General features: G+C 40.5%; 1 protein-coding gene across 1 annotated transcript in view; it reads right to left on the bottom strand.

Moving 5' to 3' along the window:
* Positions 1–2,143: 2,143 nt before the first annotated feature.
* Positions 2,144–19,688, bottom strand: part of RORA (RAR related orphan receptor A) — a 541,310-nt gene continuing 523,765 nt past the window's right edge. The window contains exons 4-12 of the mRNA XM_065411766.1: positions 17,795–17,936; positions 15,634–16,029; positions 11,724–11,845; positions 7,218–7,350; positions 6,445–6,552; positions 4,309–4,419; positions 3,348–3,460; positions 2,616–2,776; positions 2,144–2,300 (exon numbers count right to left, since the gene is read on the bottom strand). Coding sequence (XP_065267838.1) covers positions 2,144–2,300; positions 2,616–2,776; positions 3,348–3,460; positions 4,309–4,419; positions 6,445–6,552; positions 7,218–7,350; positions 11,724–11,845; positions 15,634–16,029; positions 17,795–17,936 — 1,443 coding nt within the window. The remainder of the gene's footprint in view (positions 2,301–2,615; positions 2,777–3,347; positions 3,461–4,308; positions 4,420–6,444; positions 6,553–7,217; positions 7,351–11,723; positions 11,846–15,633; positions 16,030–17,794; positions 17,937–19,688) is intronic.

Genomic DNA, 19,688 nt, shown 5'->3' with positions numbered 1-19,688 from the left:
ATCAAAATCTTTTATTTAAATCGCTCTCCCTATCTCCTTCCTACACTAAAAAGAAAAAAAAGTGATCATAGGAAAAGGAGCAGGGGCTGGATGGGTAGTGTAAAAACAATTACAACGTGATCTTATACTAACACCAACCTTAGAAAATAAAGTTATTCATATTTTGGAGCACCATAAGGTCTTTGGGGCGTGAGCTGCCTTTATTATATCTTTCTACAGTGCCTAGCAGAATATGGTGATAGCCCTGAGGTGCTACTCCAATATGTTAACAATAACTTTAAGAAACTGTCTATATGGAAAAATGCAAAGTTTCACTTTGCTCCCATGTAGCCCCAATTCAACATCCCAGTTGCTTCCAATTCAAAGGGGGCGGTTCCAGCTTTGCAGTGACTGTTAAATTCCATTTCAGGCAAGCCACAGCTGCATAACACTTCTGACACGGGCGTAGACAACCGGGGACTAAACATTTAGGGATTGCATTAATAAAGAAAGAAAACTGAATTTTGAACAGATTGTACATCTCACTTTATAATAAGTGGATAAATTTAGTCCAAAATGACTCATTAAAGTGATATTCAGTGGGTATATTATGATATTTTATCTCTGGCTACCCATATATAACAGAAATTGTCTACACTCCTGTCAGGCTTCATCTAATCTCAGAAGTACCATGGGAATGACACTGAGGCAGAAACGGGCTTTCCATTGGCTGACTGAGGGCAGAGTTAGCCGAAGAAGAATTCCTGGATTAACATTCTGGTTCAATTGAGCTGGAAGATCAGACTGCAACCCTAAAACTACTCTTCCAAATAAATATGGGGAGGGCTCCCTTCTCGTCCAAGCTAGATAACTTATCCTTAATGTTGTTTAAAATGGCTCTCTCATTCAGAATTAGTTTAATATTTTTTCTTCTCCTTTGGGACAAAATTCTGCCATCCATATTCAGGCAAAACTCCTCGTAAAGGAAATGGTAATTTGCATAAGTAAAGACTGCAAACTTTGGCCCCTTATTAGTTTAATGCATGGATCACAATCATTTTTGGAATTACACAACATAGGTTTATCATCTTACTGCTCATTCTATAGTCCACTCTCATGATTTCCAGGCTTTATGTAGAATATAAAATGCCTGCTTTCTATCAAAAGGATTGTGCCTTTATTTTATCAGTTTGCACTTATTTGATAAGCCTTAGAGAGTGCTTCTTTCCAAATAAACCTAGCTGTTTCTAGAGCCATACATATGTGCTCTAAAAGCAAAGGACTTCTCTGTTGTGCTGTGCTGGATAAAATTGCTGGATCTTGGAAAACAGCCTGCTGAAGTCAGTAACAAAATTCTCAGTGACGTCAATGGGACTAGGCTTTTGCTTTAAGTGCATTGTTTACCATGTGGAGTTTAAAAGTATGTAACAGTGTATATAACATACACAAATTGTTTTGTGTATATATTGCACTCTGGTCAACATTTTCAAACATAGGTTCATAGGGTTGGGCATCCATACCCATATTTATACACCACAATTAATGGCCCGATTTTCAAGGGTGCTTCACACTTGCAGCTGTGATTGACCTGCAGATGCTCAGCAAATTTTTGGCTGTGGGTGCTTGGCACTTTTGAAAATCAGGGTTTTTTATTTCAGAGTCTAAATATGGATTTAGACGTGCAATTTTAAACACCCAGATTTGAAACTTTTGGGTTGTGTATAAAAATAAAAGCACCCTTTAAAAAGCAGCTGAAAAGCTAATTTGATTTTAGAAAATTTTCATCGTTTTCAGACTCTAAAAATCAATGTAATCTTTTCAGGATGTGACCAGCCTCTCTTGAAAAGTAATGTTGAAAACAGCAGCATAAATACCTTCTAATGTACCAGTACCTTCCAAACCTTTTCAGTTAAACTTGAATTTCTGGTGCACATGCAACACGACAATGAACACGCTAGCATTTAATTTAAAGAAAAAGGTGCAAAATGAAAGTGCCTTATCAATTCAACAAGAAAAGCTATACCAGTAACTACTTTTTATATTAATTAAAACAATATATAAACAATATCTCTTTTGCTATATATAGTCTTCATGCCCATTTACCCTGTAATATATTATAATGCTATTGTTGCTATTGCTATGGACCCTTTTCGTGCCATTCTGCCTACTGGCAATCAATGGTAGATGAAAAAATTCGTCCTTCATGAAACAATGAGCAAGTTGTGCAAACTGATGCTGAAACCTCTGCAGTACACACCAGTCGCTGGACTCTGCTGTGATCAACAAATTGATTGTTCTGTTGAAAGTCTGTGGGCAGTGAACTACAAGGAAAAAGAAACCTTCTGAGTTTAGTACCCTCATTCTGTGTAAACAGAGGTCAAAGATTGAGAAGTCGAGACAGAAAAAGGGTCCATATTTGTAGGCATAATGGAAATCATATGCATGAGAAAAACAAGTTCAACTTTGTTTCATTGTTTCCCATCCTTTGCCTGACCCCGACCGCCAAAAGATGTGCAGTGTGTTGGCTCCCTAGGTCTGTGCAGGGCCATATAAAGTGTCTTGGTTTTCTTTTTTTTTTCTTTATTTTTAATGTTTGTACTTCAGACATTCTAGAAGTGCTTAGGTGATATATTTACCCATCAATTTGCATTGCTGGCTCAAATTCTGAAGTGAACAACTCCTTGTACAATGGAGGAAAATGAAGTCGCACAATGTCTGGGTATATTGCTTTAAATGCCATAAGTTTTTCTGTATGTCGTCCACACAGTGCTCTTAAAGTAGACACTTTGCATATTAACTGGGGAAAAAAAACACACAAGAAAAATACAGTCATACACAAAACAGGCTCTCTGCTGATTTTGCTTTTAGGATCAACCACTTCTAGTTTACCTTGATTGTTTTTCTTAAAGATGAATTTTAGCAGCTTAAAGATGCACTTGCTTGTTTGATTCAAAGAGAGGAAATCATTAAACAGCAGGGATTTTTTGGGGCCTAATTCCATTTCTGTAGTAGGGCTGAAATAGTAACCTGTGTGGCAGAAACATTCACTGGGGTAGTTGGGGGAACAGAGAGGGAAGGTATAAAGAGAGGAGACACTTGACGGCTTTTCATGAAGCTCAAAGTTAAAATTACATTTCTCTAACCCCTCTAGTTCTCTCTGCCCTCTACCTCAACCTTTTCTTTCCCCTTCTGGGTTCTGTTAGGAAGTGGTTGAAACTAGGCAGGCTGGATTTTGAACAAGCAAGTCTAGAAAAGGAGAGGGATGCAAAGGACCGATGAGAGCTGTTAGTCAGACAGTAATTATGCTGCTGTTACTAGTGTAGAATGCTTTCATGTTCAGAGGATAAGGCACAGTTTTTGGTGCTCACCTTTGTTAGAATTCCATCTTCTCGGTGATTCTTCTGCAGGACATGCTGAAGTGCTAGCTGAATCTTCTGTTGGAGTTTTTCGATTTTTACCTTCTCCTGAAGCCATGAACGATCTAAATGTAAAGGAAGTGAATATTTCTGGTATTGCACACTGGCATCACAATATGCAAAGAAATGTTCTAGAGCCTATGCTACATTCATCTTTCCTGTTGCCAACCTCCCTTCCATTCCAATGGAGTTTTATACAGGAAGTATAAGAGGATCTCAGCAAGCTTGAACCATATTTGTTAATGTGTCACATGCTAATAAGACTGTATTACAAAATTAAGCTAGCAATATTTTCATCCTGGAGACGATGATATTATGTAATGAATGACTAACCAAAGGATCTTTGTTGCAAGGTTTTCTTTTTGACGCACAGAAAACAATAGAAACAAATAGTTTTAAGAAAAGCATATTTAAAAGAAATCGTTCCTGTGCACTTCTTGGCAAACAAGGAGCATTATATCTGACATCGCTAAGGTGGCAGAACCAAACAATTCTGTGGTTCTTGCACTAAGAAAACACAACACTAAATACTCTTGAGCTGCCAAATGGCATGATAATGTAGCTACCATTCTGCAAATCAGGGGACACCTGCCACCCTTATTCACATGGTAATACCTTGCTCCTCGAGGAGATCCATTAGTTTCAATGGGACTACTCAACACAGACTAAGGGCAACAAAATGTGGGCATATATTAGGATGAATCGTTTCAGCAAAATTACCCTAGCACCCACCTTTAAATATATTTGTTAAAGTAAAATCCAGAGTAGGAAATGATTAGGGAAGGGGCATACAAGAAGGTGATTACATTACATGCTTACGGGTTGCCTACCAGATTATCATTGAGGCATACTCCATAATAAAAGAATCACTAGATTCCATCAAACAAATGTAGAGTGATATTTTACATCTTACCTGCAGACATTAAAACAAATGCAGAAAACAAAGCAATCTCATCTTCTGTCAGGTGCATAGAACATAAGCTCTTTCCAAATTCAAACACAAAACTAATGAAGTCTTCACAACCTGCCAAAAGGAAGGTACGTATCATTCAGGATTTCTGATGAGACTGCTTCAAAGTGATGGGACAGTTATTTTACTCTAAGGGCGGAGGCTAATGGATGTGAAATACCCTACAAGACCAAGGCTCCTCTCTTTAAAGAAGTATGGATTGGTGGTAGTTGCATCATAAAGTTGAAGCTAGTAGCCCATTATGAGCCATTTTTATACACCTCCAACTTTCCCCAATCTTCCTGAAGTTTTGTATCTTTTTCTGGTAAATTTGGTGAAAAGAAGATCATTTTATAACTTAAAGTCATTTCATAGACATAAACTACCACTACACTTGCCAAATATCTAAAAAATTTTGGGCTGACTTGATCTCCAAATGACTTGGCCTAAAAATTTAAAATTGGTTTTGTTTTATTGATGAAGGAAGTGCCTTTGGTATTTTTGGGAGGGGGTGCAGGAAAATGCATAAGGAGTTGTTTTAAAGTGTATCAAGAGCAACTGTACTATATATGTTCATAAAAATAAAATGACCTCCATCTGACTCCAGCTACTGGGTAATGCCAGAGGGTGAGGCAGGAAAAGGAGGAAGGAAGAGAGAGGAGACCCGGGGGGTGAGAGGGGGGGAATAGGGTGGGACAGCAGTATGGGGAAAAGCATGGATATAATGGGTTGGGGACCTAGCGGACATGAACTGGGGTAGGCATGGCTCCCAGCCTCAAAATGGGACTAGCTCTAGAAGATCCAAGAGGAGGAGGAACATGCAGAGGAGACAAGACACTAATGGGGCAGGAAAATAGTGATGAAGTGGAGTGCAGGGGAACCCAAAAACATAGAGGGCAAATGAAATAGGATGAAGGAGACAGCCATGGAAGAAGGTGCAGGGAACTGAGGGAGGCATATAGGGTGTATGCACAGGGAACATACGGAAAGAGAGGAGGGCAGAGAAAAGCAGAGTACTGCAAGATTTTAATGTGGATAGGCGCCTCTCCATCTCTTCTTCCTTTCCCTTCCACCCCCATATGCCATGCAGGTATAACTCAGATTACCACCACTATCATACATGCTTCCTACAATCTGCAGGAGGGGAGCCCCGCTTTAGAGGGCCTTGGAAGATTTGTTGGAACAGGGCTTTCCCCCGCAGTCTTATACACCAACCTGATTTAGAGTTTTTTGATGCTCATGGAGAACAAATTTAAAAGGTTAAGGTTGAAAGTATATTTCAGTGGAGTCCAGCTAGAAGACCACATACAATATTACTATCTGAACTGTTCATGTCCATACTTTGTACCTTTGGGCATTTTAAATAGGTGCAGAATATCTGTAAAATGATACAGCCAGTTCTTCACTGCCATTTTATCCTTCAGCACATTATGTTATCTTATCCAGTTTACACCCCATATACAAACTTAATAGTATCTCCCAGATAAAATTGACAAAAATATACACAAAAAGGTCAAAATGGCAAATTACTGGGAAATTGAAAAAAAATCAATTTTTTATTCAAGTGATCTACTGCCAATAATCTCCCAGCAATGTTATTTTCATCTTTGTGTATATATGTTCTTGAAAGATTAAAAAGAAGACCGGCAGCTTTGGAAGGATAACATTGTGGTGTCCAAATTCACCCAAGAACCTGCTTTTCTGTATAGTTAGAATATAGCAAATATTACTCCAGTTATCAAATCTGTGTGCCTAAACTGGATGCATATTCAAATTAGTACTGACCTGTTTAAAACAGATATCTGGGTGCCTGATCTGAACACCAAGGCCCAATTCTGCATTCTGTTACATGATTTCAATTTCCATTGAACTCAACTGGTCCCCAAATTTAGTCAGCCAACTTTAAGAAGTGGACCCATACATAGTACTTTCCATAATAAGCAATCCAAGACTATCTAGATTTTGAGTTACCTTTAAACTTTTCCCTTTGTATACCTAACACAGTGTTTAAGTCCCAGTCTATTTTTTGTATATGGTCCGCTTTCAGTTTCTAACCTCTTTTCTACTTGTTTTTATACAGAGTACTTGAGATTTTCTTACCTAGTGACTTGAAAACATCTGGGCTAGCGTACTTGCCGTCAAAGTACACTGTGTTGTTTTGGGAGTCAAAGGCACGGCACATTCTGATAAACACAACCTCTAAAGATCCTAAATGCAAACAATACCCAGATTTGATTATTTTAATAGGGATTTCAGTTACAAAGAGCAAAATGGAAGAACTTTTTAAAAAGGGATTTTAAAATGTAATATAGAGTGCATTCAATATAGGTCCAGTACTGTAGTGGTTCTGCAATTACAACTGAGAATGGTTTGATTTACCATGAGCATTAAAAGAAATCTCTAAAGTTAGTTATATCAGAATAAATCCAGTGTACCTCCACTGAAGTCAAGGCAATTAAATTGGATTTACACTGGTGAACATATAAGAACTTAACCATTTATTTGTAAACCACGTCATTTCTATAATACCTTCCCTATAACAAAGTCTGAACTTTTACCTGGAAAAGAGCTATTCACTGTTATCAAAACAAATCAGAAATCTATTTTATGTGCTCGACCCAGTCATTTGTACCCACTCAATACTTCCACTGTTTCTAATGGAAGCTCCACACAGATACATACATACGCTTCCATCCAGAACATCTAAGATGAACACATGTATCCAAGGAAAGAGCTATAAACCTTGTTAGGTTGTACTGAAAGAAACACAAGGAAATATCTGAAGTCAAAACTGGCTTCAATCATTTTACTTACATAGCATTTCCCTAGGTTAAAAGCTCGTTAGAAGCAGGCCTCAGAATTCACCAACATACCTGCTTTTAAAAGCACGATTTGATCATTTTGACACAGTTCCATAAAGCCATCAATGCGTTTGGCAAACTCCACGACATACTGTATAGCTTCTGTTATTTTGACTGCACATAACTGCCACATTACCTCCCTCTGCTGTTGAAGAGAAAGGGATAAATCACTATTCAAGCTTGTGTAAGCTCCTTTTCATAAAGGAAAATGAAGTTGAAAAGCAAAGCAGAGCCCCCAAACCTCGCCAGCGTTCATGAGTATAATTTAGGAGGTGGAGAGGGTAAACGAGCTTCTTAGAGGCATATGTATACGTGCAGCACTCATTTACTGTTGGCCGTAAGATCTAGGCTGGGACTTCTTGTCTCAAGAGACAAATTCTCCCCTCAGATGCCTGGGTACTGCTTCCAATGATTTATACTGGATTTGTATGCATGCAACAGAAGGCAGAACTGGACCCAACAGACATAACTAAGCTCTCAAAAGTAATTCCATGCTTCTTACCAAGTACTCTGTTTCCTACTGAATTTAAATCAAATAACAAGGGGATCTTAAAATATATATAATCCCATATTATTTATGGCATTGGTAACCAGTCATTTGCACCACAAGCGTCTCAATAATTTAGAATGAAACTACCTATGTAGTGTAAAAACTGGGACTTTTTAATATGATAGACATGCTGCAGAGAACACAAGAAATATTTATCTAAACAGAAGTGGGTTTAATAGTACTTCCCAAGAACTGTTTCACTAGTAAGTGCTTTGTGACATTCAGATGGAAGGTGCTATGGAAATACAAACGCTAATTACGCATCACAAAACCCCTTTGAGGAGGACAGCATTGTGCTCCCCACTGTACAGGTACACCGAGGCACTGTGAAATTAAGTGACTTGCCCACAGTTGCAGAGTGACTCAAATGCAAAACTGTAAACAGAAACCAGGAATCCTTACACCCAGTTCTAGGATTTTAATCTCCAAACAGAAATGCACTATCTTAAATAACAATTAAATAACAATTAACCCTCCGCATTACATATTAAGCAGCCAGTGCAATTTAGGAGCCAGATTACAGCATGGCCCTATATTGTCATGCAGGAATGAAAACAGGAATAAGACACTTCATTCCCTGGTGCAGCCTCCTTGCACTGTGGCTGGAAGTGCAAAGCATTGGGTAATCCTTCCCTTCCCACACCCATCAAATGGTGGGCAGAGCCTCTGCTGCACTTCCCAAAACTCTGGCCAGTGCAGCTGAGCTGGCAGAAGGGTTGAATCCTTTACCAAGAGTAAAAGTTTCTTTAGCCATATAAATAAAAAGAAAACAAAGGGAAAAAAGTGGGACCACTAAGCACTGAGGATGGGGTAGAGATTAAAGAATTTAGATTTGACCCAACACCTAAATTAATGCTTTGCCTTAGTTTTTAACATGGGTAATGGAGGAGCTTGGGGGCAGTGGCAGGGTGGCTAATGGGAACAAGGATTTGGAAGTAGAATCTACCACATGTGAGATGGCAGGCAAACTCAAACAGCTTAATGGGACCATATTGCGTAGCCCAGATAATCTCCATCCAAGAATATTAAAGGAACTGGCACATGAAATTACAAGCCGAATAGCAAGGAATTTTAATCAGTCTGTAAACTTGGAAGCAATACCCTATGACTGGAGAATTGCAAATACAGTACCTATATTTGAGAAAGGAAAAAAAAAAAGTGATCTGGGAAACTACAGGCCAGTTAGTTTGACCTCAATTATATGCAAGGTCTTGGAACAAATTTTGAAAGAGAGAGTAGTTAAGGACATACAGATAAACAGTAATTGGGATAAAATACAACATGGGTTTACAAAAGGTAGATTGTGCCAGACCAATCCAATCTCTTTCTTTGAGAAGATAACTAATTTTCGAGACAAAGGAACTGCAATAGATCGAATCTACCTGGATTGCAGTAGAGCATTTGATGCAGTTCCACATGGGAAATTATTAAACTGGAGAAGATGGAGATTAATACAAGAATCAAAAGGTGGGTAAGGAACTGATTAAAGGGGAGACTACAATGAGTCGTGCTGAAAGATGAACTATCAGGCTAGAAAGAGGTTACTAGTTGAGTTCCTCAAGGACTGGTCTTGGGACTGATATTATTTAACATTTTCATTAATGATCTTGGCAAAAAAAAGTGGAAATGAGCTAATAAAATTTGCAGATGACACAAAGTTGGGAGGTATTGCCAATATGGAGGAGGATCAGAATATCATACAAGAAGATTTGGATGACCTAGAAAACAGAAGTAATAGAAATGGGAATGAAATTTAATAGTGTGAAGTGCAAGGTCATTTACTTAGGGACTAACAACAACAATTTTTGCTGTAAGCTGAGGATGTATCAGCTGGAAGCAACAGAGGAGGAGAATGACCAATATAGCAAGTCTATTATCAGACGTGATTATGAAAAAGGCTAATGCGATCCTAGGATGCATCAGCCAAGGTATTTCCAGTAGAGATAAGGAAGTGTTATTACCATTATACAAGGCACTGTTGAGACCTCATCTAGAATACTAAGTCCAGTTCTGGTCTCCCATGTTTAAGAAAGATGAATTCAAACTGGAACAGATGCAGAGAAGGACTACAGGATGCTCAGAAGAATGAAGAATCTACCTTACGCAAGGAGACTTCAGGAGCTTGCAGGAGGTCAGACTAGGTGATCATGATGGTGCCTTCTGGCTGCACAGTCTATGAGTATTATACTACTGGTTAGGGCTAGAAGTAGAATGATCCTAAGCTCATGGGAGTGCAGATACTGCTCCCTCTCTGCATCCATGGGAGCTCACATCCCTCTCAAAGGGGCAGGGGGATGGCCATGACTCCCTCTCCACACGGAGCTGTACAGGGTTTGTGCAGTCTGTGCACCCACCATGCAGGCAGAGACGGGGTTTGTCCCCAAGCGCGAGGAGCAGGAATGGAAGAATGACTCAGAAAGCCAGTGTCAGGAATGAGGGCCTACAGCAGAGCTAGTCTCGAGCCCTCCCTCCCCCCATCAGTACAGCTGGCCTGCAGCAGGCTGCTTGATTAGCCACGCAACCTGATCGACTGTCGAGGCTGGCTTCTAAGCCAGCAGCAGCAGCTCCTCGCTGACTTTGCAATGCTCATGCCCACAACTGTGCCTGCTCCTGTTACATGGTTCCTGCTGCTCCTGTCTTGCACCTAGTCTTGCCTGAGACTCCAGTTCCTGCTCCAGTTCTTGCCCTCTGATTTGACCCTTGGCTCTGGCTTCTGACTACAGGCTCCAGCTTGACCCTGGCTACTGACTACAGTTCTGACCCTGAACACTAGGCCTGCCGCCTTCTCCAACAATTAGACTAGACTGCCCTCATTCCAGTTGGCTGATAGTCAGTTTCTTCCCAAGGTTTCTCCCAGGGCAGCATAACTGTACATCTCCCCTTACACAAGGCAGGGACCAAATGCACAAACAAAAAATACATTTAAAAAAATACAAATAAAATGCACAAATACTCCAAAACACATACACTAAAAGAGAATCCGGGAAAGCAGCAATGTTGAAATGGACCCAAGGGTAATATCAAATTGCACATCAGTTTGCATGTAGGCTGTTGATTGAGTCTGACCCAGCTAACCTTTTATCCGAACCTCAGCTTTATTAACAGTATTGCCAGCTTTCAAGATTTTAACAGTAGTCTCATGATACTTGATACATTTCTTAAAGCACTAGCTCCTGGAGTCAGGCCATTCTAAGAGAATCTCAGATCTCATTTAAAAAAAGAAAGTTTCTACCCCTCCAGGTTGTGGAGAAAAGCTTGAAAACATGAAAATGAAACATTCAAAAACCAGAAGAAAAATACCAAGACCCAAATCTTATGGTTTTTAAATTAAATTCATGATTTTTTGGGATCTGACTCATGATGTTTGAGCACTTGGGATTTGAAATACAGCATTAAGATACTAGGCCATTTATTGATACAGCTTGATCACAGAGGACAACACAGCCCACATGTCCTCCTATATATGTTCAGCAGTATGACATGGGTGACAAGAACCTGGGGTTTCTGAGTCTGGCCCTTCTAGTTTTTCTTAATCTTAAGGATTTTTGGTGCCTGGGTACACCACAAATTAAGCAACAGAAATGTAAACAGGACCTAGCTGTAGGGAGCACTCATTTCACTAATCCAGAGACTCATTCTACCATTTAGGAGTGGTACTCACTGGCTCGGTCTTTCTAACCCCTTGTTCTTTAAGCATAGGTAACCAGGAGTATGTGCCACACCTGTAAAAACCCCACATGCGAGATCCAGAGAAATCACTACCCACTTGCGACTTTTCATTCCAGCTTATTACTAGTGACAAGTTAAAGGTGCAGGGTACATACTTCTCTCCTGCATACAAACCAACCAAAATTTCCTACTGGAAATAGAAAAAAATTGAAAACGCTGAATTTAACAGTTAACTGAATGTTATAAGATTAACAGCTTTAAAAAACCCGAGAAGGTCTAAAGACAGTATTTTATTATACCTTGTTCTGGTAGTTCTCAATTTCTTCCTGCAGAAAAGTCTGCCATGTTATCTGCTGTAGCTCTTCTCTCAAGTACTGGCAAGTTTCCATGTGTGACTTTGAAATATTCTGTGCAAGATGTTCTAGAAGGAAGAGCAAGAAGAGGCATGCATTAAAAGAGCAAAGCTATCCCTGTGTGATTTCTGTCCAGCAGAAGAGTGAACTGCAGAAATTACGATTAGAAACTTTAGTTATTATGAAAAGAACCTTAATCTATTTTCTGATAGTTTCAATAGCTCCTTGGATTATCCTTTTGAAAAATATTTTAGGACGTTTGCAAAAAGATACAAGTAAAGAAAAAAAATCCTGGTCCCTAAGGGTATGTCTATACTGGAGCTGGGAGCAGTGTGGACGTTGTGGCAGAGAAGCAGCTCAGGCTAGCCACCTGAGCTTGGACCAAGGGGGTTGGGCAGACTTGGGACACAGGTGACCACCCCGAGCCCCAGTCCTTGCTGCAACATCCACACTTCTATTTTTAGTGCGCTAGCTCAAGCAGAGCTAGTGCGAGTCTGTCTACCTGGGCTGGGAGGCATGCTCCCCGCTGCAGCGTAGACATACTGTAAGGGGCTATTTATACTGCACCTGGAGGTGTGATTGCAGCACATGTAGATATACCCAAGCTAGCTTTAATCTAGCTAGTCCAGACACCAATAACAGTTGAACCACAGCAGCATGGACTTTAGTGCGGGCTAGCCACGTGAGTAAGTGGGCTGCTGCAGCTTACTGCTATTGGTATCCAAACTAGCTAGATTAAATCACCCTGATTTAAATTAAATTAAAATACTCCTGCAGTGTATACATACCTAATAGCTCTGAGAGTGCTCCCACAGTGGTCGGAGACCATCCAGTAGAGGGCAGTGTACACCCATTTACGTATGTTACTGGTTCACAAGTGCAGCTATAGGAAATTTTCAATAATGAACAAAAACTGGTAGATTTGCTCTGTTATTAGTTCATTACCAACTTAAAGCTTAGTTAAGATGTCTGGGTGAACCTGGGCTGAAGTAGGCATATTGAGATTTGAGAGAAACAGCTCCTCTCTCCAGGAGCAATGATTGCCAAATAGGTTTTAAGGGAGGAAAACCCATCTGAAACTATGTAAAGGTAAAGCTCCGTGGAAACTTGAGAAAGCCTTGTGATCGGCAAACTCAGAGTTTCACCTTGCTCTCGATGTAATGTACTGTACTAGCTGATGGTCTTGGTGTTTTTACTGAGATGGAAACCTGCCTGGGGAACTGGGCAAAAAACTGAACTCCTTACTAGGAGCCACAGAAGAGTGGCCCAGGAGTCAATGGGCCCATCAGTTTAGGGTGGAGGCACATTAGTGGAGGTGGGGTGATGACAGTCCTGCTGGTGCTGTAAGCTGCTTCATGAATAAACAGCATTTCTCGCCAGGGCTGTCAAACCGGCATAGAACTAAATCCATGAACATTTGAAATAAGAGAAATGTTTTCTTTAAAAAGGAATGTAAGGTATAGGGGACCCATCCTTCGAGATATCAGCTGGGACACTGTATCATAGAGGCTGCCTCCTTGGCAAGTTTCTTTTCTCTAGGGATGATTTTTTAAAAATAAATCTTGGTAGAGAATACACTTTTTAGGGAACCAAGATAAAAAATTATACAAATGATGTCTCAAATTTTCCTTAGTTTTAAAGTAGTAGTGTAGCCATTTCGACGTGATGGAGGTTTACATACAATATATTCATTCTAGAGGCCATCCTTCTTTTGCCAATATGCTTTGTTAAAACACATCTGAATGGCTTATCAATAACTAATTTGTACATATTTGGGAGGAGGTTTTTCAAAGGCAGACGCCTAAAAAATGTGCCCTTAGACGTGCAACCTACCTCCCTGCCCATCCTTATTTAAGCACATAGAAACAGATCTATCAAAGAGCAAAATCCTGGTCCCCCTACTTGCACAGTTTTGCAATCAGTGCTTTCTCTGGCTAAACCACCATGAACCTCTGGCCCTAAAATGATCTGAATGGTCATCCATAACTCCCCTTTTAAGGCCCCTTGAGTCAGCTTTTCTGTGAAAGCTGTGTTTCTTTGTTTGAAAAATTATTTAAATAGTAAACTCACACCACAAAACAGGTTGTTTCACATCATGCTAAATGGACTAATTGAAGCCCTTTCTCAAGAGCAAGAAAATTCAATAAAGGTTTAAATTACAACCTTCAATAAAAGCTGATCATATGCACCATCTAAATTACACAACATAGGGTATAAAGTGGTTGTTGCCACCACAGCTTTCATATGCTCCAGCAGCAATTTCATACATATATACCCTTAAAAACAACATTAGAACCTAGTCACAACATCTGACAGCTCGGGGAGGGGGATGTATTTGCAAGATACACTGGGCTAGATTTGATAGAGGGGCTAAGCACAAATCTAGGCCTCAGTTCAGGAAAGTATTTAATCACGTGCTTACATACTTTCATGAACAGGGACCCTAGATTGGAAAATACTTAAATATGGTTATTACAGTGTTTGGCCCTTCCATGTTGGCCAGCCAAACCATATTACAAACCAGTTTAAAAGATAAGTAAAGTAATAAACCACTACTTTAAGCCAGGCTCCAAACTCAGCATCTCACTTAGGATGAGCTAGCCTTCAATTCCCTTGCCTTTGTCGGGTTATCCTTTAATAATCACCCATGAAAACACACACACAAAACCATTTGACTGAGACAAAGCTGCTGGCATAACCTTTATTTTCAGATTTCTTCTTCTCATTTTTACTTATCTAAGACTCAAATTATTTGAATTGAAACAGGGACATAATCCTCTGGTTGTAATGTCACAACAAACTGCGCTGCAGAGAACTGGATTCCACAAGCAGAGGAGGAGGACTTCAAACAGGAGTAACAAAAAACCTGTTTTCATGCAAGATGCCCCTATTAAGAAAAATAGGGAGGGGGAAATCAAACTTGTGTTATGCTGATTTGTCAAAGAATATGATATTTTCCAAATAGACTGTTTTACTTTTAGTGATGTTGTAAATGAGTATTTAGCATGAATGTTACAGAAATAAACAAAACAGGTATTTTAAAACCACTGGTTGCTCAATTAAGCAAACCGGGATTTAAAAACCACTTGTGTAATGCTGGCAAACCACCTTACAGAGCCCTTCTTAAGACACGTCACTAAAGTACGTTTGTGGAGTTCAGTACTCAAGAAGACATTCAGGGAGAAAAATGTAGGGCAGAACATGCTAAGTAAAGCTGTCGTTATAAGGGCCCTAGGGAAATTAACAGAACTTCCTAGAATTCATTCCCTAATGAATTTGGGACCAGATTCTCCTCTACTTCATACTTTCTGGAGTCACCCGAGTAAACTGGGTATAAAAAGCCATCAAATCAGAATAGCATTCTGGACCCATATGTCACAGGTGCAAATGACTCCAAAATAGTAGAGAATCAGGCCTATTCATTTTATGCTGGAAAATAGAGTAGAGATGGGGAAAATATTAGTCTGATAATTAAAAAAAAATGATGCTGTTCTTCATCAAATAAATTACTCAAGGAATATTATTTGCCCAGTTCTAAAAATGATTTTATCTAACTGCCAGCATTCGTGATTCACCCCACCTCCAATAGGATTCTAAACCAGGGGAAACCACCCAAATCCCACCAGCAAGGAGCCAGTGGGATTTGCTGGTCTGATTCTGTATGGTGCTGAGTGCCATCAACTGCCAGCTGAAGTTCAGGGTGCTGAGCGCTTCATGGAACAGTTCTTACAGCTTTACCAAAACAGCAAGGCTGTGTGTAATTTTAGAGCAGCATTCACAGAAGGCTAAATGTGTTACTCTGAATCCAAAGGGTATTATTAAAGCAATTACAATGGAAACTTTTCTCTCTTATTACCTAATTCTGCCATGGACACAGTTGGCGAGGTCTCCCCATTTGTAAAAGAACAATAAGGGAAGAAGCCCGATGCTGGTGTGTAGTCACATATTGGTTCTGGTTTGATTCCATTAATATCAAGACCCGACTGATCTGGAGAAGGTTGTATGTCTAAGTAGAAGCTGCTAACTGCAGAGTCTGCTTTGCTACCTTCAGGGGTATGCCCATCAATGTAATTACTGAGGTCATCATGTAGCTCTGTTAGCCCATTGGTGGTGATACTGTATGTTGGTGTCAGTGGTTCTGCCTCTCCAGGTTGCTGTTGGTGATCTCGCTGTTGCTGCTGCATTCGATGTTTCTGCACCTCTGCGTACAAGCTGTCCCTCTGTTTTTTTGACATTCGACCAAACTTTACAGCTGAAATATATACACAAAACACACTTTATTTCCATACATCACCACTGCACCATAACCATCCTGAGAACTTAGATCCCAGTGATGAACACATTACGAAAACCTAGATCTGTGCAAATATCTCCAGGTACCTACAGGAAACTCACAACTTAACTACCACACTTCCTGCTACATCTTATATTCTTTAAATGGCAGTTTTAGTAAAACATTTAATTTAACCATTTGCTTTTATTGTTATTTTGATAGTTCATTAGCTCTCCAACTGTATAGATAATAGATCATATTCATTCCAGGTTCACCTCCACAGATGTCAGAGTTACAACATCCAGGCAATCAGATCTCATCACTGTTGGATGGCAATTAAAAATGAAATTTGATGGTATGACACCAGTAGCACAATTCCTATTGCATGTACACATATAAGTGTAGCCAACATATGATTAGGTATAAACTGGTGGGCTCTGCCCAGAAGAGGCTCAAATAGCAAGTTTTTTAGAAATCAGGACTGAGGTGCATGGAAAAGCTATAGAGCCAACTTACGACAACAGACATTTATTAGTGTTCCAAGTCGGTCAGTGTGATAAACAAAGACATTTACTCAATGATTAATAGTAAATAAATCCACAAGATAAGTATGCTGCATGAAAAGACATATTCATGACTTGTGAACTTGCACATTAAAATCAGAAGCAAAAGACATGTGTTGGCTTGGCATCAGTAGTTTTGCATATGACAGCAGTTCCTAAGAACATGCTATACATTTTCTGGGACCTATATCAGCTATAAAGGCTTCATGTTTTTGGGAAGAAGACTATCAGCACGTGTGTTTCTGTAGCAGGCCAAACAACTCCAAGAAACCTAGCCACTTATGAGACCAACCATTAGAGATTTTAAATAACAGTCAGGCATTTAATTCCACACGAAAAGTAAGTCAAAGGGAGTAGGGTCCCATTTATTATGTGCACAGAGCAGCACATCGTTTTCAGAACATTTGGGATTATGGACGTGGGACATTGCTGACAATATTAACTGAGAAAAGACTGAGCCAGATCCTCAGCTGGTCAATGTGGCTGCAGCTCCAATGAAATCAATGGAGATGCACTCATTTACATCAGTTGCGAATCTGGTCTTATATTCTGTAATGTCCTTAAAATGTGTTACGTGAAATATTGCCTGTCCATTGTATTGCATACAAGGTGTCATGCATGCATACAAGGTGGGTTTAGTATGGAAAGCACTTAACATTTTGTCTTAGGAAGACATTGACTGTCCTGTTTAAAGGAAGATATAAGGTTTCTCTGTCTCTTTGCCAAGAAAAAATATTTTAAGTATTTTCATTCTACAACTTTACTCTTCCATTCTCACAGATTGTACATATCCAAATATTTGACTCATTCGTGAATTGTAAATAATTCGGGTCTACGCAGATCTAATGATTAGAGTTTTACTTGGAACGGTAAGAATCTGGGTGTAATAAACACACAGAGCAAATGTTAGGACAGTTAGACTAAAAATGGCATCTTCATAGTGTGACCAGGGACAAGCAACTATAGCAAATGAGGGGGGGGGGGGAAATCAAGTAACTGTTTAGCTCTCTGATAGCGCTGACAGATTTTCATTATAGAATACAGTATATAAAAGCCACTGGGTATTCTCAGATATGAACATAGCATTCAGTAATTTTAAAGTCCTACATTAGGATTTGTTTGAGCAGGCATCGTACTAAATATTATTTTTCACATGCCAATCCTGGACTAGCAGTGCTCACCATCTCGAGACATCCCCACAGCAAGGCATTTCTGCAATCGACAGTGTTGGCAGCGGTTTCTACTAGTTCGGTCAATCAAACAGTTCTTCTGACGAGGACAGGAGTACGTGGCATTGCTTTGCTGACTCCTCCTGAAAAAGCCCTGCGATAGAATTGCAAAATACACGATGCTATTAGTCACTGGATTCATATGACACCATAGGCAAGATTCTGAATGGTATTCACACTTAATGGAAAATTGCGTTTAAGAGGAGCCCATTCATTACATTAAAGAGCTAACTTTTTTTCCCTGAGAAAAAAAAATTCTTTTCTAAAAAAAAAACTTTAAATGAAAAAATAATCTGAGGCAGGAAGTGTTTACACATTTCTTTTTTATTTTCAGAGATACTCTAATATACTTTTGTAACACAAATGTAACAATCCTTTTTGATTAAGTGAAAGCGTTTCAAGATCAGATTTCCTGGCCAGGCAGTGTCCTAGCAGAGGTGTTTTTCACTGCCATGGAAAAATCTAGGTGCCATTCTCTGTTCTTCCTGGCTCAGCAGGGACAGCACATTCAGACCACAGGGACAGGGAGTGCAATGCAGCATCCTACAGCTACCTCACTGGCAGATTAAGCCATTGTTTTGACATCCCATTCTGTCCTTTTTGGATGGGAGGATGACAGACCTTGATGTGTAATCATAGCGGTGTGTGTGTAGCCGAGTGCGTATGCATGGGCAAGTGTGTGTGTCTAAGGCAGGAAGAAAATGGAGGTAGATGGTCAGAGCTTCCTTCAGTCAGGAATGTGATCAACTCATTATGGGGAGGGGGAAATGGTGGATTTTCTAGTTTGTTGCTAAAGTGAGTTCTTTCACTCAGTGAGGTGTTTCCTGTTCTCCTGAACTCTCTGTAATGGACAGTCACCAGGGTCACATCCGCAAGAAAATGTTAAAAACAGTGAGAGGCTGGGCAGTGGTTACAACATAGTCCTGGTTATCAGGGCTCTTTGGTTCAATTCCCCACTCTGTCATTGGCTCACCTTGAGATCCTGGCCAGTTCACTTCATCTCTCTGTCTCAGACTTCCCACTCATAAATGTGCATGCATGGGAGTGTGTAATACCTGCTTCACAAGGGTTCTGAAGTGGTGCTGTCATCATAAAGAGGCATTTCAGATATGCTAACTCAGTATTTTAGTTTCACGTTACCACATAATGGACTAATGAACAGTGTTGCAGAGAAAATAATTCCTCAGAAAGGCTAGGCACCCTTTAATTATTGTTGGATCTTGACCAATGTTTTAATTATTTGAAGCCCAAATCCTAAAGTGCCTTGGCACATGCACCTGGTGTATAAGCAAGTGAGACAAACAGAATGGAGAAATTCTGCATGACAAGCAGCAGCGGCTCCAGGCACCAGCGCTCCAAGCGCGTGCCTGGGGCGGCAAGCTGCAGGGGGCGGCCTGCTGGTTGCTGTGACGGCGGCAGTCAGGGAGCCTTCGGTGGCTTGCCTGCGGAAGGTCCGCCAGTCCCACGGTTTCAGTGGCAATTCGGCAGCGGGTACGCCAAAGCTGTGGGACCGGCGGACCTCCCGCAGGCATGCTGCCGAATCCGTGGGACCGGGGACCTCCCACAGGCATGCCGCCAAAAGCAGCCTGCCTGCCGTGCTTGTGGCGGCAAAAAAGCTAGAGCCGCCCCTGATGACAAGGAAGCAACTTCCCAGCCGGTCTCTTGCAGACAAGAACATGACTCTAAGTCAGTGTTTCCCAAACTTGGGATGCCGCTTGTGTAGGGAAATCCCCTGTCGAGCTGGGCCGGTTTGTTTACCTGCCGCGTCCGCAAGTCCGTCCGATCGCGGCTCCCACTGGACATGGTTCGCTGCTCCAGGCCAATGGGAGCTGCTGGAAGTGGCACG

Source organism: Emys orbicularis, chromosome 10 (genome assembly GCF_028017835.1).
Source record: "Emys orbicularis isolate rEmyOrb1 chromosome 10, rEmyOrb1.hap1, whole genome shotgun sequence".
In the NCBI taxonomy this organism is placed as follows: Eukaryota; Metazoa; Chordata; order Testudines; family Emydidae; genus Emys; species Emys orbicularis.
This window is presented reverse-complemented; position numbering and strand designations above follow the sequence as displayed.